Source organism: Prunus persica, chromosome G1, assembly GCF_000346465.2.
Source record: "Prunus persica cultivar Lovell chromosome G1, Prunus_persica_NCBIv2, whole genome shotgun sequence".
NCBI lineage: Eukaryota > Viridiplantae > Streptophyta > Magnoliopsida > Rosales > Rosaceae > Prunus > Prunus persica.
In genome coordinates, this window is record NC_034009.1 from 25,949,497 (window position 1) to 25,971,982 (window position 22,486).

The following is a 22,486-nucleotide window of genomic DNA, read 5'->3' on the forward strand; positions in this document are numbered from 1 at the left end:
ATTATCATTTCCATAAGCAAAATGCAACGGCTTTTCAGTGCTTTCGCTTTTTCGACTTTTCTTCTTGTTTTTGTTGTTGTTTTTTAGAATAAGAGATGATTTTTTACTCATAATCAAACAAAAGTATAAAATAATTATGTACCGAATATAGGTAAATCTTTTTTAGTGACCAAAACACAACAACATGTTAAATTGAATTGAAGAGAATCACACAATACCTAAAGATTATTACAATTCTCGATTCAGCAACTAGAAGCAAATGTACTAGATTTTTTTTTGTTAATGCTGGATTTTTGTTTTTGCTTCTATGTTTTGAATTTGTAAAGAAAATTGCAGGAAGGTGGTCAAGTCTATTGTGTCCTGCCTTTGCATAATTGCAGTCAACGAATAAAGGAAACCAAATTAATTTAGGATAATTTTTTTTACCAAAAAAAACAGAACTGTAAATTTTTTTTGCCAATCATTGCCGGTCTGAAATTAGCGTAATCAATAACCTCGAACTATATTTCCGTATTATGTATTGATGAAACACTTAATTTTCGATTATTTATTTTGAGAAAATGAGTTAGCTATTGGCAGTTATCCGATTATTACTCTCTAATTTTATTTTATTTTTGTTTCACAAAAATACTTGTATAAATTCCAAATATTATGAAAAAAAAAAATATCTCAACAAAACAGTGTCCCAAAAAAAAAAAAGGTAAGTATGGTTAACTTTTTTTTTTTTTTTTCCTTCCTTTGTACCCACCAACTCATAAACTTAAAAAAGAAAAAAATCCTATATACCAATACCATCATTTCCTACCACACTCTCGCTAGCTAGTAGAAAGGTTCAAGGATTGGAGATTCTAGAGACATTTTAAGTAAAAAAAAATTTGGGAATAAATAAATACGATTTTTTAAGGAATAAATAAATAGGATTATATTGCTGACATTTTTTCAAATATAAGTGCCTATAAACGATGCACTAAAAAGTATACCATTTCAAATAAGAATATAGCATTTTGTTTCAACTTTTTCTTTTACCTTATTAATAACTAGCTTCTTCGTACGCAATTCCGCGTTTGAGAGAGATTTTTTATTTTTTATTTATTTTAAAATTAAAAAAGATAATGAGTAGTTGTGTTTTATAAAAATAAGATTCATTATCTGATTTTTCTTGTAATTTTAAATTTTTTAATATGAAAAAGTGTGAATTTACCATATTATCCCCATTTAATTAATAATTTTAATTTTTAATATCTTTTGATATATATATATATATATATATATATAAATAGAAGAGAGTTTTTTATATATAAAAAAAGGGTCATGCTAGGGAGACCAACTTTAAATACTAACTTGTGTACCAACTCTCTAATAGAGGTGGAGCCCACCAATACAATGGGTACCACACTCTATTAGAGAGTTGGTACACAAGTTGGTATCTAAAGTTGGTCTCCCTAGCATTTTCCATAAAAAAATTATATATATAAAAACAAGTCTAAAACAAGTCTTGATAACAACCATATAAACCATATAAAAACAAGTCTTGATAACAACCATATAAACCGTTTCATAAGATAATAAATTAATTAATCAGGGAATCAGAATTTTTTCGGAGATACAGTCGACATGCGATTTTATGAGGCTGCCTAAATCATTGACTATGCTCGTCCATAGATTTCCACATTCATGGCGTCCATCGTACGGTAGAGAAGTTTCAAGGCGGCGTAGGAAGCAATCAGTCACCTTACTTTGGTTGACTTTGAAGTTTGACCCGGCCAATAAGAGGAGCCATACGTCAAGGACTGCCCCGGAATTAGCGTTTGAGGGCCAGCCAGTCCACAAGTGGGCCCTCCACCTCCAGCCATTTTGGTTTGGTGCTTCAACGTGGTGCCCAAATACTATTTAGTGGAGCCCACAACGACATTTTCGTAAACGCTTTAGCCACATCATCAAGTTTTAATAAAAACAGTATAATACATTCATCAAGTTTTATTAATTCGAAAAGAAAAAACTTAGGATTTGTTCATTTTTTTATGAAAATTGAAAACATCACGGTAACAGTTTTCGTTTTCAGTTTTTTTTTTTTTTTTTTTTTTTTAAGGGAAAGCTAGTTTTCAAAATCACTTTTATTTTTTAAAACATGTTTGGTAACAATTTCAGTTTTCAGTTTTTTTTTTCTTCTTTTTTATTCAACAATTTTACATCACTACCATACATAAAATGCACTCCAATTACCAAAATTCGGTATTTGAGACCTCTTGACTTGGACCATTCCTCTCGACTCTTGCGTTTGGCTGCGGACCCATGCAAAGCCTTGAGACCTCCATATCCTAAATTCACAGAAAAAAAATCATCCTAACTCCAAAAATTCATTGAAAAATACTAAGAACTCTTTGAAGCAAGCATTTTCATTATATGATCTCAAATTCACAATTTGACCCCAAAAAATTAAAAATTGAAATAAGTTACCGAACAACTTTTAAATAATTTTCTGTTTTCACTTTTAAAAAAATGAAAACTGAAAAATAGAAACTAGAAACTAAAAACTGGAAACTAAAATGGTTATTAAACGGGATGTTAATTATTGCTGACTAATTGATAGTTACAAAAGATGTTTGGTCTAAATTATTTGGATCTAAACAAAGTTAATATGAAATTACATTGCTTGCAAAGTAAAGAATTTAAATGTGTCAAAGAGAATGCCATGGGAAGAGTATCGATCATTCCGTCCTATTCAGATAAGGAAGAGAGAATTTATTGGCCAACAACTCTATATGACCACGACATAATTGGCATATCATTTCTCACAATTTATATAAAATTTGAGAAATAAATGAACAAAATATATACATGTCTATAACTTAAGTGTTTAAGAGTAGTTATCACTATACCTGAGATTTTATGTTTGAATAATCCATCCTCAAATATTGCTTGTATGAAAAATGAACAAAAATTTATTTTAAAAGAAGAAAAGGGTTAATTTGTATAATGAACCAATTCTATGATTCTTTTTGTTTAAAAGAAAAAGCCAGTTAACCAAACCCGCCAAGCAATGAGATGGATTTGACGCGTTTAGGCGCTGGGCAGTCGTGCACCAATGTGGTGGGGTTAGGGGTTTGGCTGCAGGTGTAGACTAGTGTAGGGTCCTTTGTGATGATGAGTAAGGTCATGGACATTGACAGCGATGAACTTTTGGAGTTAAACATTGTTTTGTTTTAAAATGATTTCATGATTGTTTTAAGGATTGAATGGTTCGTATCCTCTTTTGAAAAACCAAATCTCATCAAGTTCATGATTTCTTAAAAACATGAGTATTCGATCGATCCTTATGAATTTTTATCAAGTTAGGCCATCCACTGATTAGTCAAGAGGCCACAAATGGAGGACACTGGCTATGTGGGCCAATTCAATACCGTCCCTGTGGGTTTGATGGAGTTTGGTTAATGACCCAAACAACCAGGTTTGTAGCACACACACACAGACTTGACTTTTATATTTAATTTAATTTCGAATGATAGGGCCAAATATTTCATTAAAATATGTAAACGATGCGTCATAACCAAATCTAAACCCAGAAACTAAAATACAAAAAAGAAAAATAACCACTCCATCATTTGCAATGTCAATTTAGGAAAGGTATATTGATGAAGTGATGAATACAAGTAAACACGCTCAATAATCGAAGTCTGTAAGTCATTGTAGCCAGTAAGTTTGTAAGCTATGTAAAAACTTTTACGTATGAGTGATGGAATTATGAAACAACATTTGGTCCATATATGCGCCTTCCAATAGCCCTATTTCAACTTATTTCTGTACAAGAGTTTTCATGTTGTGGAAAGGGGAGTAAAATCTATACACAACTTCCTCGAAATTGCAAATTTTAGATGCTTCATCAATGAAACATTTTCCAAATTCTACCACCTCATTCTCGCAAATCATCAGATAGAGGCAGGATTAATTTTCTCTATTCCATACAATAATCTTACCGAGGACAGTTTCAATTCTTGTTACGCCTCCTGAGCAGGGCCATTAATCCTGGATAATTCCATGATACAAGGAAGCCAGAGTTCTACTCGAGTTCCACCTGCTCCAAGGGGAGCATCTGCGGTTCGGGGTGATATGACACGGACAACACAACCATAACTTTCGAGTATCTCACGAGCAACAGTCAGTCCAGCAACAAAGTTCCACGTCATGTTGTCTTCAACCATATTTTCTGATAAGAGATCGGCTCCAAAAGGAGTGAGAGAATGCATCTGCGTCTGAAGAAAAATACACCAACAATACAATAAATCTATGACCAAAAGTATGCGGTGAGTGACAAATGATGAATAGCAGAAAACTTAATTCTCTAATTTGTATTGTATATAGAAGATAAAGCTAGTATAGTTCAAAGTTTGCAACTATTACCATATAGTGCATATCAGGCCCATCATCGTCAATTACTACAAGAACACCACCTGCTGGTGCTCCAGTAGACACAATTTCTACCTTTCCCCCAGTATGTGTACGCAATAATGCACTCTCAATTAAATTGCTCAGAGCCTGTCGCAAAGCAGGTTCTTCTACAGCAACTTGCAATGATGTTCCAAGTTCATTCAGTTCTACTACACGCTGCTGGTTTTGAGCAAGAGGTCTTACAGCTTCAACCAAATCCGCCAGTATATCAGAAACATTGCATGGTCTTCCTGACATAATTGACAGGCGTTAGCAAAATGAAAATTGCATGTTTTAAAAACTCTCGTGCTAAGCATTCAGAAGGAGCCGTATGCAGTCATGAAAACTGTAGTGAAATACACAGTTCTATTTTATTTTTCATTTTCTTTGCAATCTGAAGTGATGAATCTCAGAATTTATAACCTACCTAATTCCATGTTGCTGTAAAGGAGCAAGGGCTAGAGGAGGCATGGGCATCTCCATATCCTTGGCTCCAGCATTTAGAGAAAGTTGTTCACCTGAAACTTGCATCTTAATGCTGGAACTATCCTTGGGAAGGTTATTCAATAACTGAGGCTTCCCTGAGTCAGGATAGGAATATGTTGAATCATGTTCACCGTAGCGCATGATACTAGCCTAGAAAAATCACATGCAAAAGTCAGTGTGTCTAGCCCATAGAGAGAATAATATAGAAGAACTTAAAAAATTTAAAGTTATTATCAGTCTCAGGGTCAAAGAATATATTGAACATGCATATCTCTGGATAAGTTGAAAAGGCATACAACAGTAGGGACAGTGTCCTAAAAATGGCAAAATGAATACTTGAAAACTGCTTATAAACAGACTATGACTCCTTGAAGAAAGTATAAGAAGCCTTAGTGACATGAGAATTTATATATATAAGTCTGGGTAGAGAGAGAGAGAGAGAGAGAGAGAGAGAGAGAGAGAGAGAGAGAGAGAGAGAGATTAAGTGCCTTGGTTAAGTAAACAGCATCCTGGAGTTGCTGCAGGGTATCTTTCATATGGTCGCCTTGCACCAGTATATCTTCAACAATGTCATAAGAAATCTGCATAAGCATATAATTCCAATGTAAATATAGGGCATAAAATGAATATCGGTAAGCTAAAAATTAAAATAAGTTATATAAGAAGGCAAACCTCACTTCTCTTCATATGCATGGATAACATTTTACTTAAAGTTTGAAGGCTAGAAAGAGGACCACGAATCTGGGAGAACACACGACAATAGGAAAATACAATCACTCCATAAGAACATACAAATCCCAAATCGCAAATGCAACAACAGTTGTCTTACTTGTTCAACCAGACTACTCATCCTGACATTGTTCTGCCAAGATGATTGCTGGAGGAGCATCGCTTTCTGCAAAGAGGTAAGCATGTCTCTAAGAAATTAAGATAAATGGACTTTAAAAGAAAAAATGAGTCATGCCCGCATTATTTCACAGTTAATACTGCATTCTGACAGTATAACACACACTACCTGATCCATAACATATGCCATCGCTAAAGACCGAGAAATGTTGATAGCATTTGATCTCTGCTCAGCACTAAACTTGTACATTGTTAATAATGGCTCTGGTTGATCCTCCAGATTCTGTGTATCCCAAGATTTGATATTGGAGCTCGGAGGCAAAGCATAGGCTTCCTCAGGAGTCAGGCGGTGAATCAAATCACAGCCCTCACACTGAACTTTCCCACCAGGTGGCGGCATTTCCATCCTGGGAAATTCAGCAACCAAGAAGCCCACCACAAAGGGGTGCTTCACCATGGGGAAAACCGCAGCTTTGCACTCGGCTATAACTTCCACCTACAAAATTCAATTTCCAACTGAATATACTCAGTAACAATATACATTATCAATCAACAACTAAAATTAAAGTCTAAAACCAAAAAAAATCAGTCATCTACTTTGTGATTGGAAAGCACTGCTTCGGCGGCGCGAAAACCAGTGGCAACACTGAAACTGCCAACTAATATCACAATGTCTGATGACTTAGCTCCTGGATGGCAAGTAACTCGACGAAGCTCCAATCGGTCCATCACATAACTACCAGCTGGCCTTACATACACCTATACATATATATAATCCAAAATAAATAATACAAAAACAGCACTAGCTAATTTGGAAATGTAATTAATGAACGATATTATCTTCTTTTCCATAAACTGACCGAGAGGAGAGCATCGGGATCGACGATTCGGCGAAAGATGTCCAACTGTTGATTACAGAGTCTCTGGAAATCGGGGCTGGGGAGTACGATGCCTCTCTTCTGTTCCTTTTCGATTCTCTGTATGAAGTCGACGGGGGAGGTGGAGGCTCTGCGAATGGCGGAGGCGACGGCGGAGGCAGAGGGGACCATGGAATTGGCTTCGGGTTCGCCATCGGAGGCAGAGTGAGTGACGTGACGGATGGTCTGGGGGGGGCTAGGGTTAGGGTTTTGGAGGGAGGAGGTTGAGAAGGCGTTGGTGATCAGGAGGTCATGGGGTCTGTGAGCGGAGGTGGAGTTGGCTTTGACGGAGGCGGGGAGTTTGTGGCAAATAGAGGGAAAGAGGAGCGTAGAAGTGGAAATTGATGGGTGTTGGTGAGTGGTTGCAGAGAGAAGAAGCATTTGGAGAAGGAGGAGGAGGAAGCTGCGCTGAGTTCAGTAGAGCGAGTCAGAGTAAGTGGACGGAGGTAAGAGTCAATCTGCCGATATAAGCAACTGATTTTCCGTTGAAGGCTTAAGCTAAGCAGTCAAACCGACAAAGCAGGCTAACCGAAATTACTGAATGCCATTTTCCTTCAAACGACACCGTTCCACGTCCCACTTGGCTTAAGCTAATAGATTTTCTGGTTGAAGACTGCGTCCCACTTGGCGCTACGCTGTTCAAATAAAAGCCTTTATCCAATTTTTTTGGTTTAAACCTTTATCCTCCTTTCCGTCTTCATGGTTAAGAATTTATTAAAGCTTTTCGTATGATTTTTTAAAATAAAAGCTATAGTTTAAATTATTTTAATTTTGATGCAAAAAACAGTTTACTTATCGTAGTCAATTGTCTTAATTCAAATAAAAATTACTTCAATGCGGTAGCCAACTGTCCTAACTCAAATATACAGCTTTATATATATATAATATTTAACAAATAATTTAATGATTAATTATGTCCATTTTTATTAATTTTAAGTGATGAATTAATTTATTAATATTCGACACCCTACTTGATTGAGTTTTTATATGTATGTAAAAAATAATTTAATGATAAATTTTATTCATTTTAATCTATTTTAATCGATAAATTGATTTACTTATATTCATCAGATTGAGCCTTTTACTTTTTTCATCAATGATTATTTTCGTTTATTAAAAATTAAAAAACTCCCCAACAGAATTAGTCAAAAAATTATTATTTTGGTTAAAAAAGAAGTCAAACATTGTCATAAAAACTATGAACTCATATTTTGAAATTTCTGTTTTTTCCGTTAAATTCATCTGCGAAAAATTTTCTCGAACCAAATTTATTTCAAAGTTCTGACCGCACTCCTAACGGCTCCTAGTTTGACCCCACGAACCCTAACTGCCCCCTCAAATCCTTGCTTTGACTTCCCACTTCACTCCGGCCCGTTACTTTCTGTCACATTTCTATATAGCCGTTGGGAGCCTCTGTTTCTGCCTCTCCCTCTCCCTCTCCCTCTCCCTCTCTCTCTCTCTCTCTCTCTCTCTCTCTCTCTCTCTCGGCAACAACGACTACAATCCGTACAACAATGGCGAGCTCAGAACTGGCCGTTTCGCATTCTGAGTCTTCAGCGGTTACCGCCACAGTAGATCCCATTACCGCTTCTTCTTCTCTGAAGCGGAAGAGACCCCCCATGATTGAGATCCCAAACGTCTTGCAAGAAATTAAAACCGAAAAGCTCAGAGATTTCACGCCAGAGAACGATGCCGTCTGCTTCAGTGGGATTGGAGTTGGGGTCTCCGCCGCCAAAGGCAAGAAAAAGTTTATGGAAGATACCCACAAGATAGTTTCTTGCTTACAAGGCAACAACTCCAAGAAGGTAAACAGTTTTTCCTTATTTATATGCTTATATATCTACAATCTTTTAGAGTTATTTTTTAATTGTAATTTGGTTTTTGCGTTGTTCATATGTAGGGTTTCTTTGGGGTGTATGATGGGCATGGTGGCAAGAAGGCTGCAGATTTTGTTGCTGACAATTTGCACAATAATATTCTTGAAATGATGGAAGTGCATACAGAAATAGAAGAGGCGGTTAAAGCTGGGTATCTGAAAACAGACCAGGAGTTCTTGAAACAGGTAATTGCAATTCTGGATTCTTTATTTGATGTTCACGACTGATTAATGTATGTGAGCCCTTAATCTGACATTTAAAATGTAAAAAAGTGAGGATTCGGTCCAATTCTTTTAGAAAACTTCATTGATGATTAGTCCTGATTCATAGAAAAGAAACGGTGTTCAGCGCATATGAATTGATTCCCATCTGAGTGCATTTCATTAAATGTTGAAGGTAATGTTGTTAGCTCTGAATAAATGTAATATTAGGCATATTTTATTACCAATTGGAGGTAATTCGCTGACAATGCTTGGTCTTCTTTCCTGACCTTTTGTATTATGGAAATCTTTATTGATGGCTGCGAGTAAATGCAGGGTTTAGGAAGTGGTACCTGCTGTGTCACAGCCTTAATTGAAGGGCAAGAGGTCGTTATTTCAAACTTGGGGGATTGCAGGGCTGTTCTTTGTAGAGGTGGAGTGGCGGAGGCTCTTACCTTGGATCATACGGCAGAACAGGAGGATGAACGCAAAAGAATAGAGAATGAGGTTTTTAACATAATCATTGTCACAATTACATTACATGGTACTGACATACAAGAGACAACTTAAAGTATTTGATGACAATTGTTGATATTGTGATCAGGGAGGATATGTAGAGTTCCACCGAGGAGCATGGAGAGTTCATGGAGTTCTTTCTGTTTCTAGAAGCATTGGAGATGCTCATCTGAAGGACTGGGTGCTGGCTGAGCCTGAAACAAAGATCCTACAGCTCACTCCAGATATGGAATTTCTTGTATTGGCTTCGGATGGACTGTGGGGAGAGGTATGCAGCGAGATTTTTATGCATGAAAAAATCCATGTTAAATTATGGAATTATCTTAAAAAAACAGGCACATTCTTATCCTGTTTGTGCCATTCTTATCTTAGCTCATCTTAGGTCCACCTTAATGGTTCTGAATTTACTTTATATTGACTTGACTTTTGCATAAATAGGTCTTTGTTATCTTAGCAGATATGCTGGGTCAGGTGTTGGGATGGCATATGTTTTAGGATAAAACTTAGGTTAGGTCACCGATATTAGATTTATTAGTTTCCATTTATTTTCACTTTTGCAGCATTAGCATCAACGTTAATGGCATATCATCTACATATCCCTGTAGCATGAATGAGGTATCCGAGCCTACATCCCTGTTGAAAATTATGAAAGTCAGTCCTTTCAAACTTTGATGTTGATGGTTTTTCCTAGGTTGGCAACCAAGAAGCCATTGATACGGTGACCCGATTATGTTCAGTTCAGAAAAAATTGGGACCCTCAGGAGATCTACTGAAGGATAATGAGGAGGACTATGGCTGTGTTAGTGTGAGCCCTTCATCAAAGTTACGAAGAATTTCGCTAGTTAAGAAACTTAAAGGCACACAATCTCCAGGCTATAAGAAGACAGTCAATAGCTGGAAAGAGAGTGAGAATGACTTCCCGAGTGAAAATGAGAGCCCTCCATCGAAGTCAAGAAGAATCTCTTTAGCAAAGCGAGCAAACATGAAGAATGAATCTCCCATAAAAGAGACTCAATCTCCAGGCTATAAGAAGACTGACAATAGCTGCAAAGATAGTGAGAATGACTTCGCGAGTGAAAATGAAAGCCCCGCATCGAAGTCAAGAAAAATATCCTTAGTAAAGCGAGTAAACATGAAGAACGAATCTCCCGTAAAAGATACTCAATCTCCAGGCTATAAGAAGACAGTTAATAGCTGGAAAGATAGTGAGAATGACTTTCCAAGTGAAAATGAAAGCCCTCCATCAAAGTCAAGAAGAATATCATTGGTAAAGCGAGTAAATATGAAGATTCAACCAGCCTCCGGCGGACTGGTGGCTGCTTGTAAGGAGCTTGTGAACCTTGCATTGAGTAGGGGTAGTTTGGACGACATCACAGTGATGATAATTGATCTAAATCATTTCAGATGCCAGCTCAATTGATTGGCATTTCTGCTCTTGCAGTACGCCTTTCTCCTGTAGTTAAGGAACCTTACAGAAAGCTGTGCAGGGTCTAATCTCCTGAATTCTTTAATTGCCAGTAACAACTTTTCTCTTTCTTAAAAGCTCAATGATAATGCTAATGGCCACTCTTTCGTTAGTACTTCTTTCTCACCTTTGATGTATCTGCATCTGTATATTAATCTAGGAATTGCAGTACCGAATATTAGTGGTGATAAATGAAGCTTCAGTTGGCTGCTCATGAAGATCTTTGTGTTCATATATGAGAAGTGAATCACTGAGAACTAAAATCATAAATGAAGCTCTAATTGTCGTTCAGAAAGATAACACTGCTTGATTGTTCGAAAAAGTCATTAATTTGCGTCATCAATTGTGCTCTTATATGGAAAGAGCTAATGAATTGCTATTGTTCCCCCACCAACTTCTCTAAATACAGAGACTGTAAATCTGCCTCCCTAATCCCTTGGCTGTATTTTACTCTCTTAGATAGATCAACATCCCTAGCTATCACTTGCCCGTATCTTCGTTTTCCTCGTCATGCCTCCCATGTTCAAACTACAATGAACTGAGTTATACAGTTTATATCTGCATAATCTTACTCAAACTCAAGAGTAGTGAAGAATTCCTCTCATTTTCTGCACCCTGCCACCCAGCATTCCTGCTAACTACTAACTTTTCCACCACTATACAAATACTGTTCAATTATGAAGTTTAAAAAAACACCTGGTGAAACAGTACAAAGCATGTGGAAGTATAATAACCCACATCGTAAATCCAAATTATTTATATATATATTTTACTTCGTTAGTCTCCTTTACCCCACCCATATGCTCTCCCCTGATATGAATTTTAGTTCTTTATATTCTGGTACACTGTCACATGAACTTCATATGTGATGAAAAAGGGGTAGTTGCTTTTTTCCATGCAAGAAAAGATAGATTTATGGGGATCAAACTTATCTTCAACCCAAACCACTTCCAAGAAGAAAAAAGTCGGTTTTGTTAAAAATAGAAAGGGCAAAACAGATTGGAAAGCTTGCACGGCTTAGATGCATGTAAAACGTGTTACTCTTAAGTTCACCCTCCATCCTCACTTGTCTCTGCCTCTAAAGACTGCCAGTTTGGAAATTGAGTCATTAGCCTGTGGCTCGATTGATAACATGCTGCCAAGAAAAGCTTCGTGCCAAATCTTATGGGTGAGATCTTAGCCAAACCAACTCATTCATCTTTGTCTGTCAATGCCTTGTAGTCTGATTAATTTGATCAAGACTACATATATATCCTCTTCATTTCTTCATATAAATCAATCACCTTTCTTAAAAATCATTGGGTAACCATGCATGATCCAATTGGAATTCCTGCTTGCTTTTCATCCGGTACTCAAAGGCCGGTTGATGATCCAAATCCAACGAGCGTGATCAGGGCAGGACAGAGTGTGTTCATGTCAGTGTACAGCACAAAGATAGCTGGTCAGTGCCGTCTGATCACCATCACTTGGTGCAAGAACTTGTTGCTACATGGCCTCTCTGTTTCTGTTCAAGGCCAAGATGGAGACGAAGATTATCGTTGTAAGGTTGAGCTGAAGCCGTGGTACTTTTGGAGGAAGCAAGGCTCCAAGCAATTTCTGGTGGATGGCAGCACAGTTGATGTGGTCTGGGACCTAAAAGCTGCAAAATTCAACGGAGAAACCGAGCCGCGATCGGACTATTATGTTGCTATTGTGTGTGAAGAGGAGGTGGTGTTGCTTGTTGGTGATCAAAAGAAAGATGCATACAGAAGAACAGGTTGCAGGCCATCACTCATAGAACCCATCTTGGTTTCAAGGAAGGAACATTTGTTTGGCAAGAAGAGATACTCAACAAGAATCAAGTTCCATGAAAAGGAAAGCTTTCATGAGATTTTGATTGAGTGCAACAACATCTCTGCCACTGGGGCTGATCCAGAACTGGAGATAAAGATAGATGGGAGCATAGCTCTCCATGTCAAGCACCTCCATTGGAAATTCAGAGGTAATGAGTGTGTTGATATAAACAAAACTAAAGTTGAAGTTTATTGGGATGTTCATGATTGGCTCTTCAGCTCTGGGCCAAGGCATGGAATGTTCATTTTCAAGCCAATATCATCTTCATCACCAGAAACTGCGCAGTCAACCCAAGAACAAGCGTTGACTGAAAAGTCAAGTTGTGCAGCAGAAGAAGAGGATGACAAGGCAGGTGGGTCATCTGTATTTTCCTTATTCGTTTATGCTTGGAAGGTGGAATGATGATTGTGTTCAAAGTGGTTCATTAACACACGTTATTGAAGTGATTAATTAGCAACATTATTGCATTAAACATGAGCAAAGGGAATTAAGGGAAAGGGATTAATTAAGGCTCCACGTTCATGCACATTTTGGATTTGGAGGGTAGACCCCTTCTTCTACAATGAGGTTCCGCATATGAACAGATGGACCCAACTGGTTTGGGATTTTGCTTGCTACAGCTGGAATTGAATAATATGGAACATGATTAGACAGGGCCAGATTGGATCACATTTACATGCCCAATAATCCCCCAATCCCAATCACCCCAATTACCCATTTTCGTTTTATAATTGCTCTATCACGTATACGTGGATCATCTTTATTTTTATTTTTTAAGTTTCCTTACTTTTTCTGTTCATATTTTGTTTCCTTTTATTATTATCGTTGAGTGTTTAAAGAAAATTTTTAGTAACGATGTATAAATAAATGAGAGTCAAATTCTTATCGCGGATTTGAAATATTTACAACCGATCACTTGAATTATAACATATTTTGTGTATAACCAGAGCAGAGGATCCGAACTCATAATTTGGATTCCTAGTCAATGATCTGACCATCCAATCTTACGAATGATGACTGCTTTTGGGCAGGCCACACCTGTAAATAGACATGTTGGCTAAGTTACCAAAAGTGAAAACCATACGAAATAAAGAAAGATAAAAAGGTAAAAGTCTGGGGGTTGGCCCATAACAACATGCCTACCACGTGACATGAATGTAACCTAAAAGACAGGAATAGATTCCTGCATGAGATGGATGGGCCGTTGGTGGCCCATATACTTTTGCTTCATATTCTTGTTTCGCAAAAAAACAAGCCCAATAATTTATTCTAAGTGAAAAGGTTGTTCACTTCTCACTTGACACTTTTGTAAAGTCCTTTTAGAAGATGAAAAAGGCATGTGGAAAGGCAAAAGAAGAAAACACACCACAAGAGATTAGTGATTCAGTGGTCCTTTCTACTTCTACGACAGGCCATTTTCAAAGGGTTTGGCGGGTCCGAAAAGGAGCCTTTCACAATTTGTTGGAATATCCACTTGTTCGCGGCCTCAGTGTAGTGGACCCCATCCCAGTTGATCTGAACCGTCGGATCATTGCATGATTTCGCGATGACCGTCTCGATGCCGTTGATCGTCTTCTTGGTCCCACATTTCGCGTACCTGTTGTAATTATATTTCCCACCATGCCCGCAACATGCTATAAGGGGATTCCCAAATCCTACATTACAAATTCAAAATTGTGACTTGCATTGTAGGGTAGATTCAAAATTCATCTAAAGTTACCAAACTCACAAAGTGAGGTAAAGTGTTACCATATGTTTTGGTTTGGGTGATAAGGGTGCGCTTTACTGAGTAGACATCAACATAGGTGATTGCAGCCAGTGGAAGATCTTTCTTAAGGTGAAGCAAAGCTTCCTTTAGTCTTTGGTTGAAATATTGGGCCACCTCATTGAACTGATCTGCACACCCATATTTATCTATTTGGGCCGGGTTGACGAGGAAGCGGTCCAGAACGTAAGGGAGGCAGCCCAGTGGGCCTGTGTTATGTATCCAATATGATCTTCCTCCTTGTTCATCTACAATCTGTACATATAGAAGCAAACATGCCAAATTAATTGTTGCAGAGACTTGTAACTCAAGTGGTTAATAGTATTTATCCCTGCATCCGAAATCTTAAGTTTGAAACTCTAGAAGGTAACCTAAAGAAAAAAAAAGGAAAATATGGTCAACCTTAATGGCATGAGAGAGCTGGCTCAGTACATCTGGAACATAAGCCTTGACTTGTTCTGTGGTGAGGTTGAGTTTGTAGCCAGCAGTGAGATCATTTTGGCCAATGTCAAAGGTATAAAGGGCTTGAGAAAAATACTCTTTCTTGGGCAGCAATTTACCAAATACTTCACCTATTTGCCCATTTTGAAACAATCCCAACTTCATCAAACAACAATTTTGATGCAAGAAATGGTAAATAAAGGAAGTGGAAGTAAAATGAGTAACCTTTTTTTTGATATATTTGGGATCTTGTACGGAAGTCCAAGAATTGAACAAGCTGCACATCTAAAGAAATGGGGCTGACCCCAATTTGTGATATGGTTGTGTTTGGGGGCCTTATGGTTGATCCAGCTGTGGCAAAATTGGCTCCATGGCTGAAGTTTGAACCCACCGAGTCCAGAAAAGCACTCAGATGAGGCAATCTCAAGCTTTCCGCTTTGAAACAAGGAGGTTAGAAGAAGATGCAAGTCAAAACTGCTTTGTGGATGGATATGGACGGAAGTGATAAAGTGAGAAAATTTTAGGAACTTTTAGAGATTGGTTAAGTGAGAAAATTTCAATTTAAGAGAGTAAAATGAGACCGAGTATTTGTTTTAGGAAGTGAAACAGTAAATAAGCCTAATAATAATCAGTAAATTTAGACATGTAAAAAAACAAGGACTTCAGATTCAGGTCGAGTGTGTCACTCTCTGCATGTTTGATGCATTATTTAATCTCCATGCTTGGTATAGGATCGAAGAACAGAGCCCAATACTTTTGGCATATTTGGCATATTGTTTTTAACTAAAGAACGCATGCAAAGGCTGAACTTTTGTCCTGTTTTTCAACTTGGTAATGATAATATTGGTGGATCCAAATCCTTCATGAAATGGAGTCACATGCAGCACAGTTTCAAATCTGACGCCAGTAAAATCAAAAATGAGTTTCGTTTTTCAAGTTTGCCAAAACCCTTTCTGCATCTAATAGGATATGTCCTCGAGAATTGAGAAAACGACCATAACATTATAGCAAAGGGCAAACAGAAACAGAAACAAAAACATGACATTGTTTTGTAAAGTTGGTGAAGAGAGTGAGAGAGAGAGAGATTTAAGGAGCAAAGAGAAGTTGCAGAGGAAGTACCTATGAAGTCAATTAGAAGACGCCCATCAGAGTAGCGTCCGGATGGGGTGCGGAAATAAGTCTCTCCATTTGGGTAAGGGGCTTGTCCAAAAGCTGCAGACAGGCCCCCGGTGTCTGAGTTTGAGTCCCCAAAGTTGAACATGGCCGGGAAAGAGCATGATCTTACAGAAATGCTAAGACTCGGAAGCACTAATGTTGCCCAAATTACAAGGCCAAAGAGAACATGATGATCTCTTAGTCTTAGGAGGAAGCGAGTTTCCATATGTGTAGACTATTGATAGAGAACTATAAATGAAAGAAGAGAGCATAAAGTTTTTATAGTCTTACTGTAGAGAAAATGAAGAATATGACAGTTGGGTCTGTCTTTATCTGCTTCATGCTTAATTTAATTTAATCCATCAAGAATATGACAAAACTGATCCATCAAGAAAAAAGGAAAAAGAAAAGCAAAAAATATTATGGTGGCCTTGAGTGTTTTATTTAAATAGTGAAAAGCAGTGACACTTGATCTAATTTTCAATGAGCATGCTGCTGCCTATGGCAAGCCATTTTCAATGGAACTGGTGGGTCAGAATATGAACCATCTACAATTTGATCAAAGACCCTTTTGTTAGCTGCTTGAGTGTAATGAAACCCATCCCAATTTACCCAGAGTGATGGGTCTTGGCATGCCTTTCCCACCAATATTTCCCTGCCATGCACCTTAATCTTTCGACCACAGTGCAAGTTGTTGTTGTACTTCCCTCCTAGACCACAGCATGCTCTTATTGGTTGCTCAAATCCTGCAATGTATTTAGCTCAACAAATTCAAATCACTAGTCCATCCAAATCACAGGTGTATGTTCAAGTTTAGCTTACCATGTTTTTTGGGTTGGCTAATGAGGGAGTATTTGGCTGAGTAAATATCAACATATGTGATTGCGGCCAATGGTAGTTCTTCTCTTAATTGGACCACAACTTCTTTCAATCCATGGTTGAAAAACTGAGCAACTTCATTGTAAGGTGTGGCACATCCGGCCTTGTCTACCTGAGAGGCTAATACCGGTAGGCGGGCCAATACGTAGGGGAGACAGCCTACAGGACCCGTATTGTGTATCCAAAAGTATCTACCTCCTTGATCGTATACATTCTGTATATATGTAACAAACAACCACATGAGCTTCAAATGAATGACTAGAAAGAAAACCAATCCATTTAGTGAAGTTATAAAATGTTGTTTAGGGTTTAGCTTGTTGGATTGCTCATCACCTTGACAATGCTTTTGAATTGATTGAGGACATCAGGAACATAAGCTTTGACTTGGGCAGTGGACATGTTGAAGAAAAAGCCGGCTGCTAAATCGTTCTGACCAATATCAAAGGTGTACAATGCACGAGAGAAATCTTCTGCTTTAGGCATTAGTTGTTCAAATACTCCACCTACATTGCAAATCATCTTCTCTTTTGAATGCACACAATAAGGCAAGTTTTTCCAACCAATAAATAAGAAGATATATATTATCAGTATATAAGTAGCATTTGTGACCTTGACTACGAACAATTTGGGATCTTGGAGGAAAATCATAGAACTCGTCGTATTGAACGTCCAAAGAAATGGGGCTAAACCCACTCTGATGAAGAGTTGTGTTTTGAGGTCTGATGGTTGAGGCTGCCGTCGCAAAGTTGGCTCCATGACTGAAGTTGCTCCCCACAGAATCAAGATATGCGCTAAGAAATGGCAATCCGAGGCTGTTAGCTGAAAACAGAGGATTCAATTCAATCAAGGCAATACTATTACATTGGATAATCTGAGGAGGTTGATTTTCTTTTTTCACTTGATGCAGGCTGAGATGCCATACATATTTTGTTTTGGCATTTTTGGTAGCTTCCAAACTCATTCAATTATGTTCATCCAAACCTAAGTCATGAACTCAGTTTAGTGGTCAACAAACAAGAAGTACATGAATTCTTCATTGTATATTAGTTTCAAAGTTGAGGTACTAGCTATCATATTTTTGTGACAAAAACAACTTTCTGTTTACTGGTTTATGGAAGAAGATGGTACTTAAAATGAAGTACCTATAAAATCAATGACAAGGCGGCCATCGCAATAACGACCTGCTGGGCCGTGGAAGTAGGACTCTCCATGGGGTGGACGAGCCTGGCCAAAAACTGCAGAGAAGCCACCGGTGTCAGAGTTTGAGTCCCCGAAGTTGAAAATAGCCGGGAACTTGCATGAAGTTGAGGCCAAAACCAAGCATGGTGCCAAGCTCACTGAGAGTGACACCAAAATAGTGACAACTAGTGTTTTTGAGAAATGTGATTCCATTATCATGTATGGGACACAGAGACTGAGGGAGAGCATGAAACTTTTGTAGTCTTAACAGAGAAGATGAAAATAGAGACTAGGAGGGCCATTAGGTCACCACTTAAGGGTCTTTCTTTATCTGTTTCTTGCTTAAGTTAAGGGATTACATTGACTGACCCTGAATCCAAGCAAAAAGAAGAATTAAAAACAAAAGATTCTAATGGCCTCAACATATTTTATTTGAGTACAGCAAAGGGTCACATGTGATCTAATGAGCTTGCTGCCTATGGCAAGCCCTTTTCAATGGAATTGGTGGGTCTGAAAATGAACCATCTACAATCTGATCAAACACCCTTTTGTTAGCTGCTTGAGTGTAATGCACACCATCCCAATTCACCCAGAGAGATGGGTCTTGGCATGCCTTTCCAACCAATTTTACTTTGCCATGAACCTTAGCCTTTCCTCCACATCCAATGTGCAAGTTATAATTGTACTTCCCACCATGACCACAACATGCTCTTACTGGTTCCTTAAATCCTGCAATATTTTGTATTACATGTCAACAAACTCAATCACTAATTAATCCACCCCATAAAGGAAGCGATTTCGATTTAGCAAGAACTTACCATGCTTTTCGGGTTGGCTAATGAGGGAGTATTTGGCTGAGTAAACATCAACATATGTGATTGCAGCCAATGGCAGATCTTTTCTTAATTGGAACACAGCCTGTTTTAATCCACGGTTGAAAAATTGAGCAACTTTATTGTAAGGTATGGCACATCCGGCGTTGTCTACCTGAGCGGCTAATACAGGTAGGCGGTCCAAAACGTATGGAAGACAACCAATGGGACCTGTATTGTGTATCCAGAAATATCTACCTCCTTGACCATATATGTTCTGTGTATACATAGCAAGCACATCATTTTCAAATGAATGAAAAGCCAAATTAATCACAGTTTGGATTGTTAATTACCTTGACAATGTTTTTGAACTGATTTAGGACATCAGGAACATAAGCTTTTACTTGGGTAGTGGACATGTTCAAGAACAAACCGGCCGTTAAATCGTTCTGGCCAATATCAAAGGTGTACAATGCACGAGAGAAATCTTGTGCTTTAGGCATGAGTTGTTTAAAAACCCCACCTGCACATACATTGCAATTGATTTTCTGGTTTAGCATACAATCATGCAAGTTTTTTTAGGTAGGATAGATGTACATAAGTAGAAATGACCTCGATTTCGAGCAACTTGGGATCTTGGATGAAAATCATAGAACTCATTGTATTGAACGTCCAGTGAGATGGGGCTGAAACCACTCTGGCGAAGAGTTGTGTTCTGGGGTCTGATGGTTGAGCCAGCCGTGGCAAAGTTGGCTCCATGGCTGAAGTTGCTCCCCACAGAATCAAGATATGCGCTAAGAAATGGCAATCCGAAGCTCTTAGCTGAAAACAGAGCATTCAATTCAATCAAGCCAATAGTATTAGATAGTGGATGTTGGATAAGTCTGAAAACAGTGGCATTTTTGGTAGCTTCCAAATTATGTTCATCCAAAATTACACGTGACATTCTGGTAGTTTCCTGGTGAAGCGTCGGTGGATTGATTCCCTAAACTTTTAAAGCAACATTTCCAATTATATATCTATTATATATGAAAATGATTGGTAAGCTAGTACATGAAATTTATCATTGTTCATTATTAGTTTCAGACTGTAGCTTAACAGTGAAGATTAAAGTACCTATAAAATCAATGACAAGACGGCCATCGCAGTAACGACCTGCTGGGCCGTGGAAGTAGGACTCTCCATGGGGCGAGCGAGCCTGGCCGAAAACCGCAGACAAGCCACCAGTGTCGGAGTTTGAGTCACCAAAGTTGAATATAGCTGGAAATTTGCACGAAGTTGAGGCCAAAGCCAAGCATGGTGCTAAGCTCAGTGAGAGTGACACCAAAATAGTGAGAACTAGTGTTTTTGAGGAATGTGGCTCCATAATCATATGTCAGTGAGTTTGTAAGAGAGAGAGAGAGAGAGAGAGAGAGAGAGAGAGAGAGAGAGAGTTGAGAGAGAGGAGGAACAGGGCAATTATTGTAAGTAAAACAGACAGTAGATATAGTGCTACATATGATATAGATAAGCTGGTGACAGAAGAATGAGGTGTATGATTGACTAGAGAAGGTAATAAACTGTGGAGATTGGAACAGAATTGTTGAAAAGGAAAACAATTTAAAAAATAATGATATCTTATTAGAAATCAAATCAGCAGGACTTTCTCTTTTTGCTTTTTACCTTGAAATGGGCTGAGCAAATCCCTTTATCAGCTTTGACGGGAAGCGCTCTGGCGTTTTTGAAGAAGGATCTTTTGGTTTCAAATTTCAATTCAACTTTGGCCATGAGAGAGTCTATAAAATTTGAAGATCCCATGAAAGACAACATGTTGACTCCATGGCCCAATGGATAAGGCGCTGGTCTACGAAACCAGAGATTCTGGGTTCGATCCCCAGTGGAGTCGCTTATTTGCATAATTGTTTTATTTTTTTTCTCCTCATTCCATCCGGCAGCCAGGTTTCATCGAAACCCAGTGGAGTCGCTTACCATGCTTCTCTGCTTCGCTGATAAGTGTGTACCTTGCGGTATAGAGATCGACATAAGTAAGAACTGCCTATTGCAGCTCAAGAATAAAGGGCAGCTGCTAATCATTACCTCTATTGTCAAAGCTAACTTCGTCCATAGTCTTCAACCTTAATCCAGCATGAAGATCGTTTTGTCCAATGTCTAATGTGTACAAGGCCTTGGAGAAATCTCTTGGTCTTGGGAGGCTGGTCCTTTTATCTGAAAACCAATCCATAATTGAGTGCAACATAATGAATTAATGGTTCAAGTAATTTCCTCTATAACTCTTCTTCAGCAAACATATTGTCTAACCTTCAGTGAAAACCTCATTTACACGTGCTTTGAACTGCGCAAATTGTGAAAGCTGTAGGTTAAGAGAGATGGGGCTATATCTTGCTTCAAACATCCTGCCATCTAATGGCTGAATTGTAGATCCTCCGGTTGCGAAACTTGCTCCATGATGGAAATTTGATCCGAGAGAATCCAGATAAGCACTAAGAAATGGGAGACACAACCTATGAGCTGCAAGATTGTCAAAAGAAGTTCATAAGTAGCTTAAACGAAGGCAACTAGACATATTCACATATTGTAAATTATGCTTTGGTACAATAATAATTACAAAGCATGGTGAGGAACAGAATGAGCACATAAGACAGTAAAATCCTGCATTAAAAAGATGTTCCAACCTCTAAGTAACTAGGCGCTGAAAGAAAATTGCATACAGGAGATACAGAAGAGCATCCAATCCATCACAACAGTCCATGTTCTAACCTATAAAATCGATGATGAGACGCCCATCTGAGAACCTGCCTACAGGTTTACCAAAGAAGGTATTTCCATAGGGGGTAGGAAGCCGAAAAACCACCCGTGTCGGAATTTGAATCACCAAAGTTGTAGATTGCTGGAAATTGACAAGCACTACTTGATTTATCTTGTGTTCCAAGGCCCAAGAAGATTGAAAGAGCACCAACTAAAACAACTCCAACTGCCACTGCTTCCACACTCTTCTTCAGTCCCCAGGGCCCTCTCCACCATCTACTGATAGTAATAAACCTCACACGGTCCATATGAACCTCTTTCTGCTTCCCTCAGACGAAGAGATTTATCATATAATGTGATGTGAACCATATCAATTAGAAGTTCCATAAGATAAGAAGAATCATCACAAGGAAAAAAAAGTAGCATTCTTCATATCATTCACAAGGAAAAAAGATGGGGCTGAAACTTTACCTTGATCAATAGGTGATGGTGGTTTCTGCAGAAGTTGTACTTCTCTTTGTGGTTAATTAGTAGAAGAAAAGAAGCTGGTTTTAGGCTTTATAAAATCGGTAGAGAGGAGCCTTACAAGTAATATATTTTAGGTCAACTCGGCTGCTAGCAGAATGTGACAAATGAACCATATGAAATATATAAAAACAAAGGCATTGTGGTATCATCATCATCACCATCATCATAAACATGATTGGGTTTCATTTGGATTTGGTCTTCCACGTAACATAAACAAAGTAGAAAACCAGCGTCGGAATTGGGGGGAGCCGCAAAAGGATTGGGAAAGATCCAACGATTTAGACTGCGCCACATGGTCGTTTGAATTTATTCAAACCCACCAAGCGAACAAGTATTTTTTTTCCCACCAACCGGGAAACCTCGATGTCATTGAAAGAGGTTACGCTTATGAGATTGACACAAACGCAACTTTTTCTC

At 38.2% G+C, this 22,486-nt stretch overlaps 5 protein-coding genes and 1 non-coding gene across 7 annotated transcripts; 2 read left to right on the plus strand and 4 right to left on the minus strand.

Annotated features, from left to right (window-relative positions):
* On the minus strand, positions 3,612-7,248 carry LOC18789258 (chloroplast sensor kinase, chloroplastic). The gene is made up of 9 exons (XM_020570802.1): positions 6,618-7,248; positions 6,355-6,516; positions 5,927-6,253; positions 5,741-5,806; positions 5,584-5,652; positions 5,400-5,492; positions 4,853-5,061; positions 4,399-4,672; positions 3,612-4,250 (listed from the first exon to the last, which is right to left on the minus strand). Exons 1-9 carry the CDS (start codon positions 7,053-7,055, stop codon positions 3,996-3,998), a joined length of 1,893 nt encoding a protein of 630 aa, XP_020426391.1. The 5' UTR covers positions 7,056-7,248; the 3' UTR covers positions 3,612-3,995.
* Positions 7,898-12,967, plus strand: LOC18788545. The gene is made up of 6 exons (XM_020570836.1): positions 7,898-8,479; positions 8,575-8,736; positions 9,088-9,258; positions 9,356-9,535; positions 9,959-10,675; positions 12,059-12,967. Exons 1-6 carry the CDS (start codon positions 8,189-8,191, stop codon positions 12,965-12,967), a joined length of 2,430 nt encoding a protein of 809 aa, XP_020426425.1. The 5' UTR covers positions 7,898-8,188.
* LOC18790551 (GDSL esterase/lipase At3g26430) lies at positions 13,397-16,273 on the minus strand. Of its 2 annotated transcripts, XM_020570823.1 has the most exons (6): positions 15,891-16,236; positions 14,997-15,206; positions 14,733-14,902; positions 14,315-14,585; positions 13,932-14,220; positions 13,397-13,603 (listed from the first exon to the last, which is right to left on the minus strand). In XM_020570823.1, the coding sequence occupies exons 1-5, from the start codon at positions 16,150-16,152 to the stop codon at positions 13,949-13,951; spliced, it is 1,185 nt and encodes a 394-aa protein (XP_020426412.1). In that variant the 5' UTR covers positions 16,153-16,236; the 3' UTR covers positions 13,397-13,603; positions 13,932-13,948. The 2 variants fall into 2 exon arrangements, with proteins under 2 accessions (XP_020426412.1, XP_007223009.1); XM_007222947.2 differs by lacking the exon at positions 13,397-13,603 and having other exon boundaries at positions 13,744-14,220; positions 15,891-16,273.
* Positions 16,326-18,330, minus strand: LOC18789472 (GDSL esterase/lipase At3g26430). Its single transcript, XM_007227069.2, has 5 exons — positions 17,948-18,330; positions 17,415-17,624; positions 17,139-17,308; positions 16,749-17,019; positions 16,326-16,672 (listed from the first exon to the last, which is right to left on the minus strand). The coding sequence occupies exons 1-5, from the start codon at positions 18,231-18,233 to the stop codon at positions 16,407-16,409; spliced, it is 1,203 nt and encodes a 400-aa protein (XP_007227131.2). The 5' UTR covers positions 18,234-18,330; the 3' UTR covers positions 16,326-16,406.
* Positions 18,388-21,989, minus strand: LOC18793473 (GDSL esterase/lipase At3g26430). Its single transcript, XM_007224582.2, is given in 10 exon segments — positions 18,388-18,713; positions 18,803-19,073; positions 19,150-19,319; positions 19,409-19,618; positions 19,913-20,172; positions 20,275-20,355; positions 20,863-21,001; positions 21,095-21,304; positions 21,554-21,639; positions 21,641-21,989. Coding segments are annotated over 10 exon segments (1,905 nt in total). The 5' UTR covers positions 21,850-21,989; the 3' UTR covers positions 18,388-18,444.
* Positions 20,609-20,681, plus strand: TRNAR-ACG. Its single transcript has one exon. It is a non-coding gene; the product is annotated as a tRNA-Arg (tRNA).

What these genes read in the sequence shown, in the direction of transcription:
- LOC18790551 (XM_020570823.1), bottom strand. Translation starts at nt 16,152, where the DNA reads ATGGAAACTCGCTTCCTCCTAAGACTAAGAGATCATCATGTTCTCTTT. An exon ending in CCAAATATATCAAAAAAAAG is followed by an intron (nt 14,903 to 14,996) that starts GTTACTCATTTT and finishes ATGGGCAAATAG; the next exon opens with GTGAAGTATTTGGTAAATTG. An exon ending in CACCCAAACCAAAACATATG is followed by an intron (nt 14,221 to 14,314) that starts GTAACACTTTAC and finishes TTTGTAATGTAG; the next exon opens with GATTTGGGAATCCCCTTATA.
- LOC18788545 (XM_020570836.1), top strand. Translation starts at nt 8,189, where the DNA reads ATGGCGAGCTCAGAACTGGCCGTTTCGCATTCTGAGTCTTCAGCGGTT. An exon ending in GCAAAAGAATAGAGAATGAG is followed by an intron (nt 9,259 to 9,355) that starts GTTTTTAACATA and finishes TATTGTGATCAG; the next exon opens with GGAGGATATGTAGAGTTCCA. An exon ending in ATCTAAATCATTTCAGATGC is followed by an intron (nt 10,676 to 12,058) that starts CAGCTCAATTGA and finishes GATCCAATTGGA; the next exon opens with ATTCCTGCTTGCTTTTCATC.
- LOC18789258 (XM_020570802.1), bottom strand. Translation starts at nt 7,055, where the DNA reads ATGCTTCTTCTCTCTGCAACCACTCACCAACACCCATCAATTTCCACT. An exon ending in TGCATATGAAGAGAAGTGAG is followed by an intron (nt 5,493 to 5,583) that starts GTTTGCCTTCTT and finishes ATGCTTATGCAG; the next exon opens with ATTTCTTATGACATTGTTGA. An exon ending in GGCCTGATATGCACTATATG is followed by an intron (nt 4,251 to 4,398) that starts GTAATAGTTGCA and finishes ATTTTTCTTCAG; the next exon opens with ACGCAGATGCATTCTCTCAC.
- LOC18789472 (XM_007227069.2), bottom strand. Translation starts at nt 18,233, where the DNA reads ATGCTCTCCCTCAGTCTCTGTGTCCCATACATGATAATGGAATCACAT. An exon ending in AATTCAAAAGCATTGTCAAG is followed by an intron (nt 17,020 to 17,138) that starts GTGATGAGCAAT and finishes ACATATATACAG; the next exon opens with AATGTATACGATCAAGGAGG. An exon ending in TAGCCAACCCAAAAAACATG is followed by an intron (nt 16,673 to 16,748) that starts GTAAGCTAAACT and finishes AATACATTGCAG; the next exon opens with GATTTGAGCAACCAATAAGA.